Source organism: Takifugu rubripes, chromosome 11, assembly GCF_901000725.2.
Source record: "Takifugu rubripes chromosome 11, fTakRub1.2, whole genome shotgun sequence".
Taxonomy (NCBI): Eukaryota; Metazoa; Chordata; class Actinopteri; order Tetraodontiformes; family Tetraodontidae; genus Takifugu; species Takifugu rubripes.
The window spans coordinates 8,105,625-8,121,946 of record NC_042295.1 but is presented as its reverse complement, the minus strand read 5'-3'; the positions used below and the strand labels follow the sequence as shown (position 1 = coordinate 8,121,946).

General features: G+C 46.8%; 2 protein-coding genes across 3 annotated transcripts; both read left to right on the top strand.

Annotated features, from left to right (window-relative positions):
• Positions 1-1,153: 1,153 nt before the first annotated feature.
• Positions 1,154-12,500, top strand: oafa (OAF homolog a (Drosophila)). The gene is made up of 4 exons (XM_003968460.3): positions 1,154-1,881; positions 9,074-9,208; positions 9,283-9,463; positions 10,862-12,500. Exons 1-4 carry the CDS (start codon positions 1,651-1,653, stop codon positions 11,134-11,136), a joined length of 822 nt encoding a protein of 273 aa, XP_003968509.1. The 5' UTR covers positions 1,154-1,650; the 3' UTR covers positions 11,137-12,500.
• Positions 12,501-12,866: 366 nt separating this feature from the next.
• tlcd5a (TLC domain containing 5a) lies at positions 12,867-15,837 on the top strand. 2 transcript variants are annotated; one of them, XM_029843633.1, is made up of 4 exons: positions 12,867-13,226; positions 13,905-14,058; positions 14,140-14,343; positions 14,478-15,837. In XM_029843633.1, exons 3-4 carry the CDS (start codon positions 14,148-14,150, stop codon positions 14,996-14,998), a joined length of 717 nt encoding a protein of 238 aa, XP_029699493.1. In that variant the 5' UTR covers positions 12,867-13,226; positions 13,905-14,058; positions 14,140-14,147; the 3' UTR covers positions 14,999-15,837. The 2 variants fall into 2 exon arrangements, with proteins under 2 accessions (XP_029699493.1, XP_011606724.2); XM_011608422.2 differs by lacking the exon at positions 13,905-14,058 and having other exon boundaries at positions 12,874-13,226.
• Positions 15,838-16,322: the final 485 nt, after the last annotated feature.

Genomic DNA, 16,322 nt, shown 5'->3' with positions numbered 1-16,322 from the left:
ACACTGTTGCTTGCGTCAACTTTTGCTATCTGTGGGCAAACAGCCGCGCAGGGCTACTGCACTTTGAACCGTTGCGCGTGCGGATGCGGCCCGCGCTGGCGGAGTGAAACGGCGGGCAGCTCCGCAGCTACCGAGCAGATGAGCCTTCCGGCTTTTCAACTAAGACGTATCCTGAAAATAGCTGTGGACAAGATTCACATCGCTGTGGAGTGTTTGCATGACCTCCAGTCTATTGGGTTCCAGGGCCTGGTTTGGTTTACCGGCTAACAATGTTTGCCCTTCTTTACAGCCTCCCTGTTTGTTTTCCCCTCCATTGGAGCGACCGCCTCTTGGTCTGAGCTGCATTGGAGTGCTTTCGACATCTCTGGGGTCACCAGCCCGGGCCTCAGCGGCCCACCCAGTCATCAGAGATAAAGCTGCTTCTTCGGTGGTTTGACTTCGGGGTGTTCCGCCGCTCCCCTTTGCAGCGTGCACAAACAGCGCACACACTCACAAAAGACACACCTTTTAATATGAGATCTTTCTTCAGATGAAAGCCCCCCCCCCCCCCCCCCCCCCATCCCGTGACAGTTCTTTCCCCTCAGATCTGTCAAGGTCTCTCTTGAGGGCATTGTAAAAGCATATTAAAATTGTTGGGAGAGTATATGAGCGTTTCCTCACCCGGAGCACGTCGATCCACCATATGTTGCCTTTAGAGGTAACAATTATCTGATAGATTTATTATAGGAGGGATTTCACCTGATCCCATCAAAAAAGAGGGTTTCAGCAGAAAACTGGCAAACCGGACACAAAAATGTCTTTTTTGTTTGCAAAAATTCACTTTTAAAGTTTTCCCCTCATTTTTGCACCCAAGAAAGGCAAACACTCCTCATTTCTGATGCAGCCACAATCTAATTTCACTCAATCTGAACAACAATCTACAATTTAATCTAAAGACACAAAGGCTACATGTCTTCCACCAGGTGCCAGTTTTGGGGCCCCTCTCTCCTACACAATGCCACATTTTCAAATCCTGACATCTCTCTCAGTTGGGAGTATTATTAGTTCAGGGACTTGCTTTGGAGTGCAGGAGGATCACATGAGGCCGTTAAGGGGGATGGGCAGAGTGTTTAGGGGGTTGTGTGGCTTTAAGAGTTTACTACCACCTCACACACACACACGCACACACACACACATAACAGAAAGTTTGGAGGCCAGGCCAAGCTGTGGGATACCGACGAAAAGGAAGTGACGGGACTGCGTGGATCGCCGATGACGAGAAAAGAAGATATTAACGCAAAGCTGACTGAGAAGCAGCGTGTGATCATCGGAGCGCTGGTTCCGCGGGGAAAGTGCGCACAATCCGTGCAACAACAGCGCCAGAGCTGCGGACTTTGAATGGAAGCGAGGGAGGCTCCCAGAAGTGAGAAGTAGAGATTTTAGTGTCGCGGCTGTCGTCTGATTCCAACCACCGTGCTGCTCATTCACATGGAAATCGGTGGTACACAGGGGATCACCGGCTCCGTGACCTGTAAATTGTAATCCCGCTTTGAATAATGAAGGAAAAGACTTTACGCAGGAGCCAGAGAGGTAGTCGGGGGATATGAGAGCAGACTTTTCCCGTCTTCCCCCGTTTTTCTTCCAGTCTGCTTCAGTGTTGCGTGTTCGGGGATGTTTGCGAGTTGCGCCTCGGCAGCTTCAGCTCGGATCGTGGCCCGTCTCTGCGCCTTGGTGCTGGTGGTCGCCGCGGGACTCGGCTCGGAGCTGCGGGTCCGGGTCCGGCTCTCTGACGGACTGGTGACTGAGGAAGTGTTGGAGGCGGACAGTGAGAGGGACGCGATATCTCTCGAGTTCAAGCAGGGAGATGGGACCCTCATCACGTATGTGGCGGACTTCAAACAGGTGAGTGGTCGCGACTCTCCAAAAGAACCGCTGGTGCGCATTTACGCCACTTTTTTGACTAAATTATTAAAATCGAAATTAACGGGGATCTTCCACCTGACTATACCCATGCTCAGTTCACCAATCAAGGACTTTATTTCTTTTTGCGTTTTAGAGTCCAAATTCCACCCCAGCACCTATTTTTGTCCCCCGGGTCCCTCCTTTGTTATCCACATACTTAATTTTGGAAGGCAGACAATCAATTCAGATCATGGGACGATATGAGACAATTGTGGCCCCTGTGTCTTAACCAGACTCACATTTTCTGCTGTCACAAATCCAAATAATGTTGCCTGGTGTCTGTGTGGGAGTGACACCCCTCTTGTTTACTCTTACTTATTTTACAGCTTCTGTCATATAAAAGCTCAATTTTGCACATTCCTCTGGGACACCCGAGAGTTGCCCCCCACCCCCGCACCCCCCAGAATGATGTGCAACTCGCCAATCTGAGACATCCGGATGCTGTAACTTAAACTAGGAGGTTTCACAGAGGTCAAGACAACTGCTTCTCATTAGTTCCAACCCCCCCCCCCCCCCATATTTAGCATTCTTCAAAAAGGGGACATCGGATTGAGTGTCCCTCCCTAAAAGGTACAGCACGTATGATTTTTGTAGATAGGCGATGCTGCGCCCACCACCATGTCGGTCCCTGAAAGACAACTGCTGTGCAGAGGAGGTGGGGTGGGCTCACAGAGGCATGCACCCGTGATGGTTGCTGTCACACAGAAGCTGACAGCCCCGTCAGATGTGCAGGGGGAGATTTACCAGGATTAAATGGGCACGTCTGACCTTTCTGATCTGCCCGTCTGCTTCACTAACCAAAACGGCTAATTTATAGTTGAAAGATGGAGGCCGTCGCCCCCAATCACCGAGGACGGATGGCGGTAAAGAGGCGCTCGCCAGTCTCCATTCAGGAAGAGTGGATGCCGCGCGTGCACATGATCGCGCACACATGGTTTTGGTTTATTCAAAGGAATCAGCCAACAGAACATCTGACATCAGCTCACTTTTCGGTCCCTCGGCTTTATCTGCCCTCCCCTCCCCCGTTCCCCTCATTCTGTCTTTCCTGTCCACATTTTCTCCTGCATGTGTTTTTCAGGCGGCCTTTGTGAGCTATCTCCCCGAGATTTATGGAAAGTTGGATGTGCTGTCGCTTCCAGCTGCTGCCAATATACAGTCCAGATGACTGCATGTGGGGAAGAAAAATAAAAGAGTGTTTTAACAGGGATGTTAAAAGCTGGAGGCGTGTCATTAACCAGGCAGCCGAAGGTGGAGGTGCCGCTCAGGCTTTGGGAAGAGTTGTTCCTCTTAATAATGAGTAGAGCTGCATGTTTCATTAATGCAGCGTTTATGATAAAAACGGCGCTTCGTTTCACAACTAGAAGCATCCTCAGACGGCAGCGGTCTCTGCAAATCCCTGGCCAGTCTGGAACGTTGAATGTTGGATCCATTAGACACCGTCAGCGGAGTCATCTGCAGGATGTTAGACAAAAGTTCAGTCAACCTTATCCCAGCCGCTGAATCACTATGACTATCTGGGTGCGTGTGTGTGTGGGTGTGTGTGCGTGCTTTCAGGATGATTACCTTCCCTCCGAAGGCACATATGGAAAAGATGATGCCGCTCTGCTTGCTCCAATCACCTCTCTGTCATGTCGAGTAACTCAGTAACATCGTCTTTAAGGGTTAACCTCCTTTGTATGATTATTTTTTTTATGAAAGGCAGACGTTGTCAGTCGGCCCCGCTGTTATCTGCTAGCGGAGCACATACAGCTGAATCTACTCAAAGTCATGTCATGGCTGCAAGCTCTTGGCGGTAATACCCTGCAAACATGCTCCGTGTCAGCCTTCCGGAATTGCAACACTAGAAGAAAAATCTGGCGAGCTGCATGAACCTCCAGTCAATTTGAGTCGTGTTGAGTCAGATTCTGCAACAATTATGAGGTGTCTTTGACATTTGTTTGTTTGCTTCACAGCTGTTAAGACTAATAGGCCTTGAATTTAATATTTGACCCCACCTCAAGGTGGGGGGAGGGATGTCTCATCTATTTGGGATGCTTTCCAGATGTAGAAATTGTGTCAAGGACGGTTTGCATCCAGTCCAACCAGTGGCTTTGATCAATGCAGGAATGTGGGTGACTTCATAGGTCTCTCAGCTGTGTTTGGACTGGGAGCGGCGCTGATGCGGATTCTCGTGCACAACTCACAAGAGGTTTTTTTTATTTTATTTTTTTAAAATTCAGGTTAAAGTTTTTTTCCAATGTTTGCCTTCAATAACAGATCAAAGCATTGTGGGGGTGTGTGTCATGAATGGCCCCCGCTGTACTGGTGGGGCCAGGGGGGAGCAACAGATGTTTGAGGCCTGCCATCTCGCACCGTCACGTTAAATGCGTCTGGGTTCTGTAAATAATGGCGCCGCAGCGACAACGACTCCTGGCTTTATTATATTCCCGCGTCGGCCCGATAAACCGGATTGGGTTTCATCCCCGGGCTCTCCAACTGAAAGGTCTCTTCCCGCTAATGTACATTCTGCATCTTGTTCAAAGCGAAGAGCCTTCAGTGGATACGCCCAACAATACGAGCTTACTGTAAAACAAACCGCCGCACACCCTCGTGCACTGTCCTGGGATCAGAATATGGAGGTTAGTGGGGCAGATTTCTTCTGGCCTCTCTGTCTGGGCTTTTCCATTCTCATGATTCATGTCCAAGGTGAAAATGTATTTGGACTTTGTTTTTTTATTCTATTAGCCGTCGAGCAGAATTCTCCTGTGTGTGGGAGGCTCGTCGAAAGTGCTTGTGTTTGCCAAATGGAGCAAATGATTGCTGCGCTGGTTGTGAGCAGTTACCTCTCTTGTCTTTTCTCTTCTTTCTTTTTTTCTTGGCACGCCTCGCCTCTTACTCACTCCCTGAAACCTCGGCCCCACTTTGTCACTTGCACAAACTTGTAAAGTCTTTCCTAACAGGCAAGTGTCACCTATTCCTGGAAGCTGTTGTTGTTTTGACATTGTTGGATGGGGGAGGGGGTGTTCTCCCCACTTTTGAGATCCCTCTTTGCCCCCCTTTGGCCTCTCGCAGCCCCTGTTGATGCCTTTATCCTTTATCCTCCACCCACCAGCGGAACAGATGTTCATCAGTGATGCTGCTGATGAAGGGGGGAGAGCTGCTCATTCCCAAACTCACGCAGAGACATCTGCCACATGCATATTTTTTGTGGTCCTTTCACATTTTCCCTCCCGCGATGGCAGACTGGGGGCTGCATGGTGCTACGCAGTTGTGCTTTGCTGCCTCAGTGACGGTGATGATACCAATGTGCCGTCCGACCTCAGGGTTTTCCTCGGTTTCCATTTCTCTACGCAGCTGACGGGGCAACTCCGTCAGCTATAGTCAAGATATGAGGGTCCACACCTGTGGAAGGGTTACATCATCCATTGGCTTGCCAAATAACCTTAAAGTTTGGAATGTCGTCACCTGAGCCGCTGCTAGTGAAGCGGATTTTCTCTGTGTGATCCTGGTTTCTAAGTGAACACAATGCCGTTGACCGTCCAGGCCTCCGGCGTGTCCATTCACCTCCACTGTTTACTAATTGCTTCACTCTTTGGACGACCAGGTGTGATGGGCCCCAAAATGCAACTCCGCATTCCTGCCTTTGCCTGTGTAATTAGCTTCAAGTCAAGCATCTCTCCGCCGCCTCTTTTGTCTGCGTGCGCTCTTTCCCTCCGTCTCCCTATGTGATCTCTAATCCCTGCTACACCTGTGCTCTTTGACTGGGCTGGAACAGGAAGACGGGTCGTTGGTGGAGTAGAAATGCAGTGATTCGGGCAGGCTTTCTGACCCATGCACCCCCACCCCCGGTGATTCCAAATGAGTCACCAGAGCGTGGCTGCCTGGCGGTCATCTCCGGCCAGCCATCGGACTTATCAGCAACCGGGGTCTTAGAGGGGATTGTAGGACAGGAAGGAGCTCCAGCGCAGGGGATCTCTGCGTGTGTAAATCCGCGTCTGACTGTCTAACCATGCGTGTTGGTGTGAGCTGGCGCAGGAAGAATGGCACCCAGAGTGAGAGATGCGGCGGTTTCATCAGGACTTTTCCACCAAGCCCCGGGAAAATAAGCCTGTTATTCTTGTAGCCGTGGGCTCGCCTTTATTGTGCACGCTTTCACAGCCAGTTAGGTTGCGCGCGCACGCTGGATGAAATGCGTCTGGCGCGTTGGGGTTACCTCAACAGTGGTGCAGAGTGTTCACTGTAAATGGCGCCCTTTGAGTGGCTGAATGGGCTTTTGTTGCTTCTTAAATAACCTGGGCCACCAAAAGGTGACCGTGATGGAACCGGCCCACTGCCTTGCCTGCGTTAAACTGTGTTTTTAGTGCCACCTCGCAGTCGCTTTGCATGAATACCAGCTTGTGTTTGGCCCTCGGCCAGCGCCGTTCCTCAGCTACTGGACTAAGTCGTGGCTGTCGAGGAGCGATGCAGAGGAATCTGTACTTGTGCGGATTATTTATAGCCGTGCTGACATTTACCCGGGGGAAGAAAAAACCTCCAGAGTGCGCTGGTACTTTTGATTATGACATTACCAGTCTTTTTCGAGAAGAGGGGGGGAATGTCGCTCTTTTTAATCTCTATGTCAGTACCTGGTGATTTTCAGTAAATGTTGGTCTGCGAACCTTTAATTGTGCGTCGGCCCGAGTCTTGCCTTCCCTGAATGTAGGCAAAGTGCTTTTCTATGCAGATGAATAGCTAGAATTACCCCTGGCTGCTAAATATTGGTGGTATTTAGCAGCAGTGGCAGCTACAGTAATTCTTTCACAAGAGGATGTGGAACTTTCCGGCTTTTGCTGTCCCAAAATAAGATTTTATATGTAATATCCTGTCATACTGTATCTTTCTCCCCATCAGCAGTTTTTCTCTGTCCAGCTTAAAAACATCAGCCGTGCTGCCTGCATATTTAAAGTGTTGTGTTAAGAAAGCTGGTCATTTCTGAGCGCACTCTCTCATGGCGTTTGTCATCCTGACAACTGTTTTTACAGCTTTAATCACAGCAGAACTCTTCTTTTCCCTCTTCTGATGTGTTTCTTTAATCACATGTTGAGCCCGAGTCTGTGTGTGCAGATGTCAAGTCTTTGGCGTCCTGCTTTGAGATGAGCAGATGAAGTCATTGTTGGGGCCTTTTGTGCTCCTGGATGGTCATTTCTGAAACAATGTCACCCGAGAAACATAATTTTTTTGTCTATGCTTTTTAATGACCACTATTAAAGAAAATTTAAGAGCCACTTGAGAGAGAAGGAGACGAGACAACCCCGCTCACATCTGGGCACTAAATATGAAGCAACCACAAACCAGCAGCTTGTTAACTTAAGCTTAGTTTAGCATAACATGCCAAGTAACAGCCCATCCAATGTAAACAATGCACCCAGTTTTCATATACGGATCATAATTTATTCGAATTTTTAGATTGTTATATTAAAATGAAAGACTCAAGAAAATACTCCTGGAACTATGAACGATTGGTTTATACCAGCTCAGTCCATGACGGCTGACAGCAGATAGTTTAAAATATATATGTAGGCATTTTAAAAGATTAAGGTTTGAAGTGCCAACAATATTAGACATTCAACTACAGTTTTTTTTTTTTTGCTTGGCAGTGATCACAGATTCTGGTTTTACAGCACTATTGGAGTCCCAGCTGTTCCAGAATGCAGTAATAAGTACTGAAAACACTCTTGCTGATCCCTTCTTGTGTCAAATACAGGCTGGTAGATGTAGACAATCATTAATCTGGACACATAATGACACGAGGGGGAGGAGGAGACTGCAGCTTCTGCACTTTAGCAGTGAGTAAGATCCTAAGATCTAGTGGGGCTTCGCAACTTCTCTGTAATTACCCAGAGGGCCCTGGGGCAATTCAGTGTGGCTGACAAGAGTGCCTCCCCCCATTTTTTTCCCCCCCTTCCATCCCTGCCCACACATACACATTCATACACAGCGGCCCCGCTCACATCCATGTGTCTGCAGTATGGGAGGTCTCAGGCGGCCCGTGTGTCTCCCAACATCTGGGGCCAACCGGCCACCTCCGCTGGGAATGTTCCCCCTCTCCCCGGGGTCTTATGAAGTTCATTCGTGTCCCTTCAAGTCTCATTTCAACAGGAGCGCTGGCTCCTTATCAAAGCCGGAGAAACGTTTGACACCTTGAATTTTGAATTTTTTTTGCTGCTGTTTTAGGCCATTTTTCCATTCCCAACAGCTTGTAGAAAAACCTGGAGTCGGTATCAAACCAGGTCGGCGCATCAATAATTACTCAGGAAACGGTTGCCCAAATGTTAACTGGTATCAATGATTTCCTTGTGTGCTGCACAAGATCGTAAAAGGGGCCTGGCCTGGGTGAGGAACCAGAAATGCGCAGCATCAAGACCCTGAATGTAGACGACTTTCACGCGCACTTAAGCAAACAGGAAGTGGCCCCTGAATACTCGGGCAGGTTATCTCTGGGTTGTTTATCGGTCATCCTGCTCGGGGAGTGAAAAGCTCCAAGCTGCGACTCTACAGGCCGTTGACTTCAGACGGGTGTGTGAACGGTGGAGGAGGGGTGTTTGAAGGCCCTCGAAGCAGGAGCCAAATGTATGTGTGTGTTTGTCTGTGTGTGCATTTTTGACTGCGTCCTCACAACTTCAAAGGACGGTTTGAAGGTTTAGAGTTTAGATTTGGGTTTAGGTTAGGGTGAGAGTAGTTAGCTGGGTAGTGCATCATGTCTACCAAAGTGCTCACAAATGTAGAAGGAAAAGAATGTGTGTGAATATGAGGATGCTTATCCAACTATTGGAGCTTCCAATCATGCTTTGCACATCCTGTTTATGGCCTTGGCGATGGCGCCAGAACTCGTGCACGCTTGCCAACAGCTACAAGTGTATGCTTGTGTGTCACAGTTTTCTGACCCGTTCGTCGTAAAGCAACATGCTCCAACGTTTGTATCTTTTATGGCATGTGAGGAACTCTGATAAGAGCGTTGAGAACCAGACCCCGAAGCTTTCATTTGACAGCTCAAATAAACCAGCTTGTAGGAGTCCACAGAAACTAAAACGGATCACCAGAGTGAGAGACGAGGTTCTAAAAACCGTCCGTTTGTCCATCCAGCCACTCATCTCCTACTTAATGTCTCCTACAGAATGTCAAGATATTCCGGGCTCTCATCCTGGGTGAGCTAGAAAGAGGACAGAACCAGTACCAGGGCCTGTGCTTCGTCTCCCGCCTGAACCGCAACGAGATCATCCCTAGCGAGTCGATGGCCCGGCTCAGACAGGTACGACGGGGCGGACCCAGGTGGCAAACTGTGAAGACTTCCTGTCGCTTAGCCTGTTTTCTGGTTTCCCTCAGAAAAACCCTCAAGCCATCCGGCTGGCGGAGGAACGAAGAGGTCTAGAGCAGCTGACCATGAGCGTGGCGGTCAACCTGAGTCGGGCCTGGCAGCTCAGCTCCCACATCCACAACATGTGCAGCGAGGCCGGGGAAGCCATCTACACCAGGGAAGCCGATGTCAAACACTGGCTGGACAAAGGTCAGTGGATTTCCAGCTAATGTCGCTCTGGAGTTTAAGTCGCACTAGCCAAAAAATGCATAATAAAGAAGAAAAATAGATATACAAGTCGCACTGGACTATAAGTCGCATTTTGGGGGAAAATTTATTTGATAAAATCCGAGACCAAGAACATACATTTCATCTTGAAAGGCAATTAGCATGGATTAGCAATAGGGTTACGGTATGCTAACGTAACAAATTCGGCTACATGACCCACAATGAACTGAGGACGTGTCTGCTTTGTTAACGTAACAAATTAACAGTTATTCAGATAACTATAGCATAAAGAACATCCGAGCAAACAATCAAGTCTAACTCCATAGACGAAGCACCGCTTCTTCTTCTGTGTCGCTAAAGGAACTCGTTCCTCAGGTACACACGCCTAGAGCGCCCTCTTGTGGTTGTCAGTGTGAAAATAATGAACATGTGAAATTCTGTAATAATGTATTTATTTAAGTCGCTCTGGAGTACAAGTCGCACTCCCTGACAAACTATAAACAAAAGTGCGACTTATAGTCCGGAAAATATGGTAATCGATTGTGGCCGTAATATGTTGGACAATATAGGAGACCCGCCAGAACAAAGCAAGCACGAAGTGCCGCTGGTTCTGCAAGGTGCTAAATTCTGAAACACTAAAATTTGTCTCTCCGCGGTGGCAGCGGCATCTAAAATTGCATCGTGTTGATGTAGTTTTGCCTTTCCTAAAAAGCCAATTAGAAGCCACTGGTTTCGGTGACTGGGAATGTGGAAAAAGAGACTGGTTGTACTGGTAGGAGGCTAAATGGAAAGTTTCTAGTAGGACAAATTAGACGATCATCCTGAAACAAACCTCAGGCTTTAACCATTTGCTGGTACACATTTACATGACAGAAATTACTTCCCAGTCCAATCCCAGAGTATATCTGAGGTTTTGTGATAAGACTATATTGCTGTTTGTGCTTTTCCTCTCATGCAGCATTACATTCCTGATAAGATAAAAACGCTCGAGCGTCTATAAATGAGTCATTCCAATCCACCGGAGTCCTGCATGACATTGGCAAAGCCGTATGCTCCAGTATCCTCGGAGCGATGAAGTCCCAATGAGTCGAGCTGAGGAGAATCCACATGACAGCGCTGTTGTGGAGGAAACAATGTCCGCCGTCACGGTTCACCAGGCGCTCCGCGCCATCATCGGCACAGTAGCCGTACGTTAGCATAACAAAGCTGCCCTTTTACCGCCGTCTCCCCTCATTTTAGCCCCTCTCCTCGCCCACTCCGGTTCGATGAAGTGTTTTAATTGAGCGGGCAATTCACATGACTCGGGCGGTGGTGGGCTATTGTTTCACCCTCCACAGGCTTGTGTGGTAATGCCTCCTCCTCCCCCTTCCTGTGTTGCAGGGGTGGATGGTTCCACATTCGAGATGCTGCCACAGACGGCGGAGGCTCCGGGCTTCCAGGCCTGCCACTCCACCACAGACATGTGGCAGCCATGTCTCTGCACATACAGCCTTCGCCTGGAGTGGTACCCCTGCCTGCTGAAGTACTGCCGCAGCCGGGACGGCACGGGCAAGAGCTCCAGTTACAAATGCGGCATAAAAAGCTGCAGCAAAGGCTACCACTTCACCTTCTACGTCCCACAGAAACAGCTGTGTCTGTGGGACGAGGAGACTTAGAGCTCCAGGATGCTGAAGACACGTGAAATATCCACCATCTGTCCTCCACCCACTCTGGTCAAAGTAAACACGGAAACACTGGACCACAGTTTACGTGACAGTCAGTGAAGCTATCTCAGGTCTGTGGGGGCAATTACAGATGTTCCAGCTGAAACTGAAATGGATCTAAGAAAAAGGAAGACGGACTCATCACGTAGGCCAAAAACTGTTACTTCTGTGCCTTTTTTTTTTTTTCACTGGGGAAGATCAGAGCAGTTGACTGATGCCAACAACAACCACCTCTCAAATAAGCTGCTTGGAGCTCAGACAGTAGGTTTCTGCTCCGTTAAACACCAGCAGAGGAACGACAACGGAGTCCGGCTCTGATGGGAGGAGTCACACCGACAAAAGAAAAATGTAGATGGCGGATTTGTCTCCCTTTCAAAGTTCTGTGAAATAAAAACTGTTCATCACCAGCTAAATGGTCATTCTGATTCAGCCCCCTGAATGACAGAAGGCTTCTGCGATACTAGCTTAATTTATTTCAGTCGCAAAGTGAACTCATGGAGGACTATTTTTATATCTTAAACCTCGCCTCTTAAACTAACCTCAGTGGATTTTTATTTTATTTTTTTTGTGATTTTTCACACATCTAAACTTCAGGTCCTTGATAACAAAAGTGTTTAAACACTGCTGCCACTTATGATAGATGTGTCTGAGCTCTTTGCTGCCCACATATGCCAGTATAAATATACCAAAGTCGGTAAAAATTCTATCTTAAAAACAATTTTGTTTTCACTGTGTGGATTATGTAGAAGCGGCCACCTCACTGATAGTTGCAGGATTTTCGTGGCGCCATCTTGTGGTGGAACGCGGTACTCCACACTTAGATCTCTGTGCCAGAACTGTGGTTACTTGTTTCTGGTTGACTTTGTGCCTGTCAACACTTAAATATCTTTAATTTATGCATTCGATTTTTTTTTTTTTTTTGAGTTTAATTCAAGAAGCACTTCTTGAATCCTTCGGACCAAACTTCCTTTCTTTCTGCCTGTATTTTAGTGTGAAAGACGGAGAGGAATAATTGTGATCGTCTAGCCTCTATCATCATTTCAACCATAATCAAGTGTTCATCCACTTGCTAACTAAAGAACCAAATGATCCAACCAGGATTTGTGACTTTTTGGGTGGGTGATCAAGTGCCTTAATGTTTCCCGCTGACGAATTTACAATTGTAGTTGATAAACTTATTTTTTCTATGAAAGAGCTCTGACTATGATGTAAATAAGTTGCCTTAAGAAGAATCTGAAAGCATAACCGATCATGTATCATTTAAAGTGGTTGTGTTTTACGAAAATCGTTTTAATAAAGTCTTTCTTTGCACTGCATGGACAGTTTTTTCCATTCCATTAGGTCACAATAAAATTAGAAACAGTTTTTATCACTGTTGGCCTGGACCCAGCTTTAAATGATTGTGTAACACTAACAGGACATCAAGAAAGGATTGAGTATTATCGGTGTAATATTTTCTTTAATTGTACATGGTTTTATTTTAGATGGCTATCAAGCCATCTGGCTATCAAGCATAACTGGCTACAATACTGTTTACTAAAAACACAAGACAGGGTACTTTTGAGGTACTAGTTCATCCGTGAAAGGTATAAGAACTGGAAGATAATCTATTTTCCCCAATATTTTACTCATAAGGCGTTTGGAAGAAAGTCGTGTAATTCGTCTGATTGGCCACTGGGTGTCGCTACTGCTCAATCTTGTGCTTCATCCTGATGCTTCTGAGCATCTGAGGCGCAAACATGCGGTTTCCCTCCCTCTTTCATCAGCCTGCCATATTCTGCGAACTGGTTTTGTTTTTATGACATATTCATTGCGAAGCTCCACGCCTCGTCACATTTGCATGCGCGGTGGCAGATTATGCAGTAGGGAAATGACAGGTCCGGGAAAGAGGCTCTTGTTGGTACCGGCAGGTCGCACGGAACGTTAGTAAAATAAGCAGCTCTTTAAAACATCAGTAAACAGTCTCTTCTAAAGAAATACTCCGCCTGGACGTACAACAAGGAGCATGTAAAGGAGGACACGGATACATGCGCACCCACAAGGTAACAAAGCACATGTGCATATGTTAGAATGCATGATCAAAAGGTTTGTTAGCATTTAATGCTAGCTTGCTACCTGGTGGCTTTAGCATGATGCTGCCGTCTAAATGTGGGGAAAAACATTACGTAGAATGCTTAAAGCCGCATTATTGTCAATTTAGAAACGGGAAACACCTTTATTTTGTTATTGGGGAATTCATCTCAAGGTAAAAGCCAGTACTGTCCCAGAACCCTAGTCATAAATACCAATATTTTCTTCTCATTCTGCTCAATAACCTAATTAAAGTATTGTAACGTTTTAAATCGTGCAAAACTGAACTGTTTGCACTCATTGGTCCAGCTCTTCCTGATTATATGCTGAACATATGTTACCCTTGAGTCAGTTTATTCAGGCAACAGGACAGGGTGTGTTGAACAAGTGTCCCAACTCAAACTCCAGGTTTGAACACTGGAGACATGCAAAGAGAGACTTTTACAGTCCACTGCAAACCTTAAGTCATTTTCCTTCTCTGCACTTTAATTATGTGTTTAGCTTTGCAGCAAGATCCAAATTAAGGTCTTCATTTCCGTGGTTTCACAAACACCTCACAGGGCAAACACTGAAAAGTGTTTCTCAGCTGACTGTAAAACTTGAAAATTGAGTCTCCCCCCCATGGTCTGACTCTTGTGCACACGTCACAGCAGAGACGTCCCCCTCACCCCACCAGATCTCTGGCCTGCCAACTAAAGAGCCATTATATTTCAAGCAAAGGCGAATTGTTGGCGGCTGACAAAGGACGGCGTCTGTCTCTACTGTAAGCAGTATAACAGAGCAAGAATTGCCTCCGTGCGTCGGGTAATGTGATCCCAAGTTGGCAGGTTTTTCCAGGGAACGTGTCAAGCTGATTTTTATCTGTTTGGCTGTTTTTGTCTGCAGAAGCGAGGATGACAGCGGTAGTGATCGGAGCTGTTCTGTCCCTGTCCCTCTGGGCCTCGCTGTACTGCTTCCTGTGCGGCGTTAACGGCTCCAGGAGCTACGAGTGGAACTGTCGCCTCGTCACCCTGCTGCACGGCATCCTGGCAGTGTGCATCACGGCGTACATCGGCTACGTGGACGGACCCTGGCCTTTCAGCTATCCAGGTGAGGACAGACGCTTAAATTCTGAGGAACAGACGGTAAATTGGGGGCGGCTTCAGGTCTGGCTACGAACAGCTTCTTCAGATACAAGAAAAAGTAGTTGTTGTCCCTCTACTCATTTATTGTTGTTCCTGCAGGTACCAAGAACACGCCCCTCCAAATCAGCGCCCTGGTGCTGAGTCTGGGATACTTCGTCTTCGACATGGCCTGGTGCGTCTACTTCCGCACCGAAGGAGCTGTCATGCTGGCCCACCACACCATGAGCATCCTGGGAATCCTGCTGACGCTGTGGCTGGGCGAGTCCGGCATCGAGGGCTGCGCGGTCCTGTTCGGCAGCGAGATCACCAACCCCCTCCTGCAGACGCGCTGGTTCCTCAAACAGACGGGAAAGTACGGGACGCGGCTCGGGGACGCCGTGGACGCGCTCTTCGTGCTGCTGTTCGTGGCCATGCGGATCTTCGTGGGCGGCGCCATGCTGTACTGCGAGCTGGTGTCTCCCAGACCAAGGTTTTTTATCAAGTGTGGGGGTGTGGCCATGTACGCCCTGTCCTGGGTGTTCCTGGTGGACATCGTTAGGTTCGCCATGAGGAAAAGCGAAAAGTGGAGAGACCAGCGGGAGATGGCGGATGCTAATGGTCACGGCAGGAAGAAGGACTGAGGGGCTGTTAAGTTTGCAAAATGGCAGTTTTGAATTCTGAGGCCCAAAGACGTGCGGTGGAAGCACAGCCCGATCGCTCGGGTCGGCTCCGTTTAAAGAGAAACGACCTGCAAAGCTAAACGTGTGAAGCATTTTTGATTATACAAATGATCAACTGACTGGGTTTAATGGTGCGTGTTGTGATTTTAGCCAGTGTCGGAGTTATTCCTCAGGGAGATGAAGCCATTCCAGGATGTTGGAGCGCCGCTGCATTTATTTTTGTGGAGACACATAGCTGAAGGAGACTGGCTTTGAAAATGGTCAATTTCAACATCTTGCCTTGACACAAGTGACACTGTTTTAGTTTTAAAGAAAACATTTAAGTATATGCTTGTGGTTGGGGTTGTCTTGCCTTTAAAGTTTAGTCCTTTTGTGGCTATTTACTATAATGGGTTGTTTAATTCAAAGGTTGTTCTTGAATATTGTGATTTTGAGACCAAATTAAATGTACAGTAGATTTATTAGCCTCTCACCCAGAGCTGCGATATTTCCAGTTTGCTCCCAGTTCAGCCACATTTGTGTTAAAAGTCATTGTTGATTACGCATCATGTTTCCAAAATGATCACTGCCCTTGTTAAGAAATGACGGTAACTATTATTCCTAATGCATTAGAAATGTAAACCATCATGTGCCTTAGTTACCTGAATCTTTTTCTTTCTTTTTTTTGTCTTTTTTGAAATTTCTCTTTTGTGTTTTACTGACAAGCCTCCAACTCAAATTTAAGAATAATGAACCAATTCCAATGTAATTTCACGATTTTTACATGGTGAATGGAAAATAAAGGTATCTTTTTAATATTCAAAAGGTTTTAGTACATTTGTGATCTTAAGTATTGAAGGGAAATTTAAAAAATATATATATGCTGAATATGCGTCAAAAATCAGCCTCCAGCTACAACTACAGTTCCTGTCATCATCCACATGATGGCGACAAATCATAAATAACAATGAGACCGGAAGATTAAAAGATATTTGTGGAAAGTTAATTTAAAATGCAATTAATGACAAATTCCGTCCAGGTCATTGATAATATCTGATTGTATATAATGTAATTTCAGAAACGAATACTAAATGATTTATTAATGTCAAATTATTATTTTAAGTTTGATATTAATCTAAATAAGAAACAACTGTTTCGTATCCAACCCTAACCCTAACCCTAACCCTAACCCTGACCCTACCTTTAAATATACAACAGTCAAGTGTTCTGATAAAAACAATGCAATGCGGTTATTGTTTCCAGGTAGATTTGTTGCTAATAAACTAGTTGATACCGATTAATAAGG

Bases quoted from the DNA above. Each gene is read 5' to 3' on its own strand.
- oafa (XM_003968460.3), top strand. From the start codon at position 1,651: ATGTTTGCGAGTTGCGCCTCGGCAGCTTCAGCTCGGATCGTGGCCCGT. The intron at 1,882-9,073 runs GTGAGTGGTCGC...TGTCTCCTACAG, and splicing joins ATGTGGCGGACTTCAAACAG to AATGTCAAGATATTCCGGGC. The intron at 9,209-9,282 runs GTACGACGGGGC...GGTTTCCCTCAG, and splicing joins CGATGGCCCGGCTCAGACAG to AAAAACCCTCAAGCCATCCG.
- tlcd5a (XM_029843633.1), top strand. From the start codon at position 14,148: ATGACAGCGGTAGTGATCGGAGCTGTTCTGTCCCTGTCCCTCTGGGCC. The intron at 14,344-14,477 runs GTGAGGACAGAC...TTGTTCCTGCAG, and splicing joins CTGGCCTTTCAGCTATCCAG to GTACCAAGAACACGCCCCTC.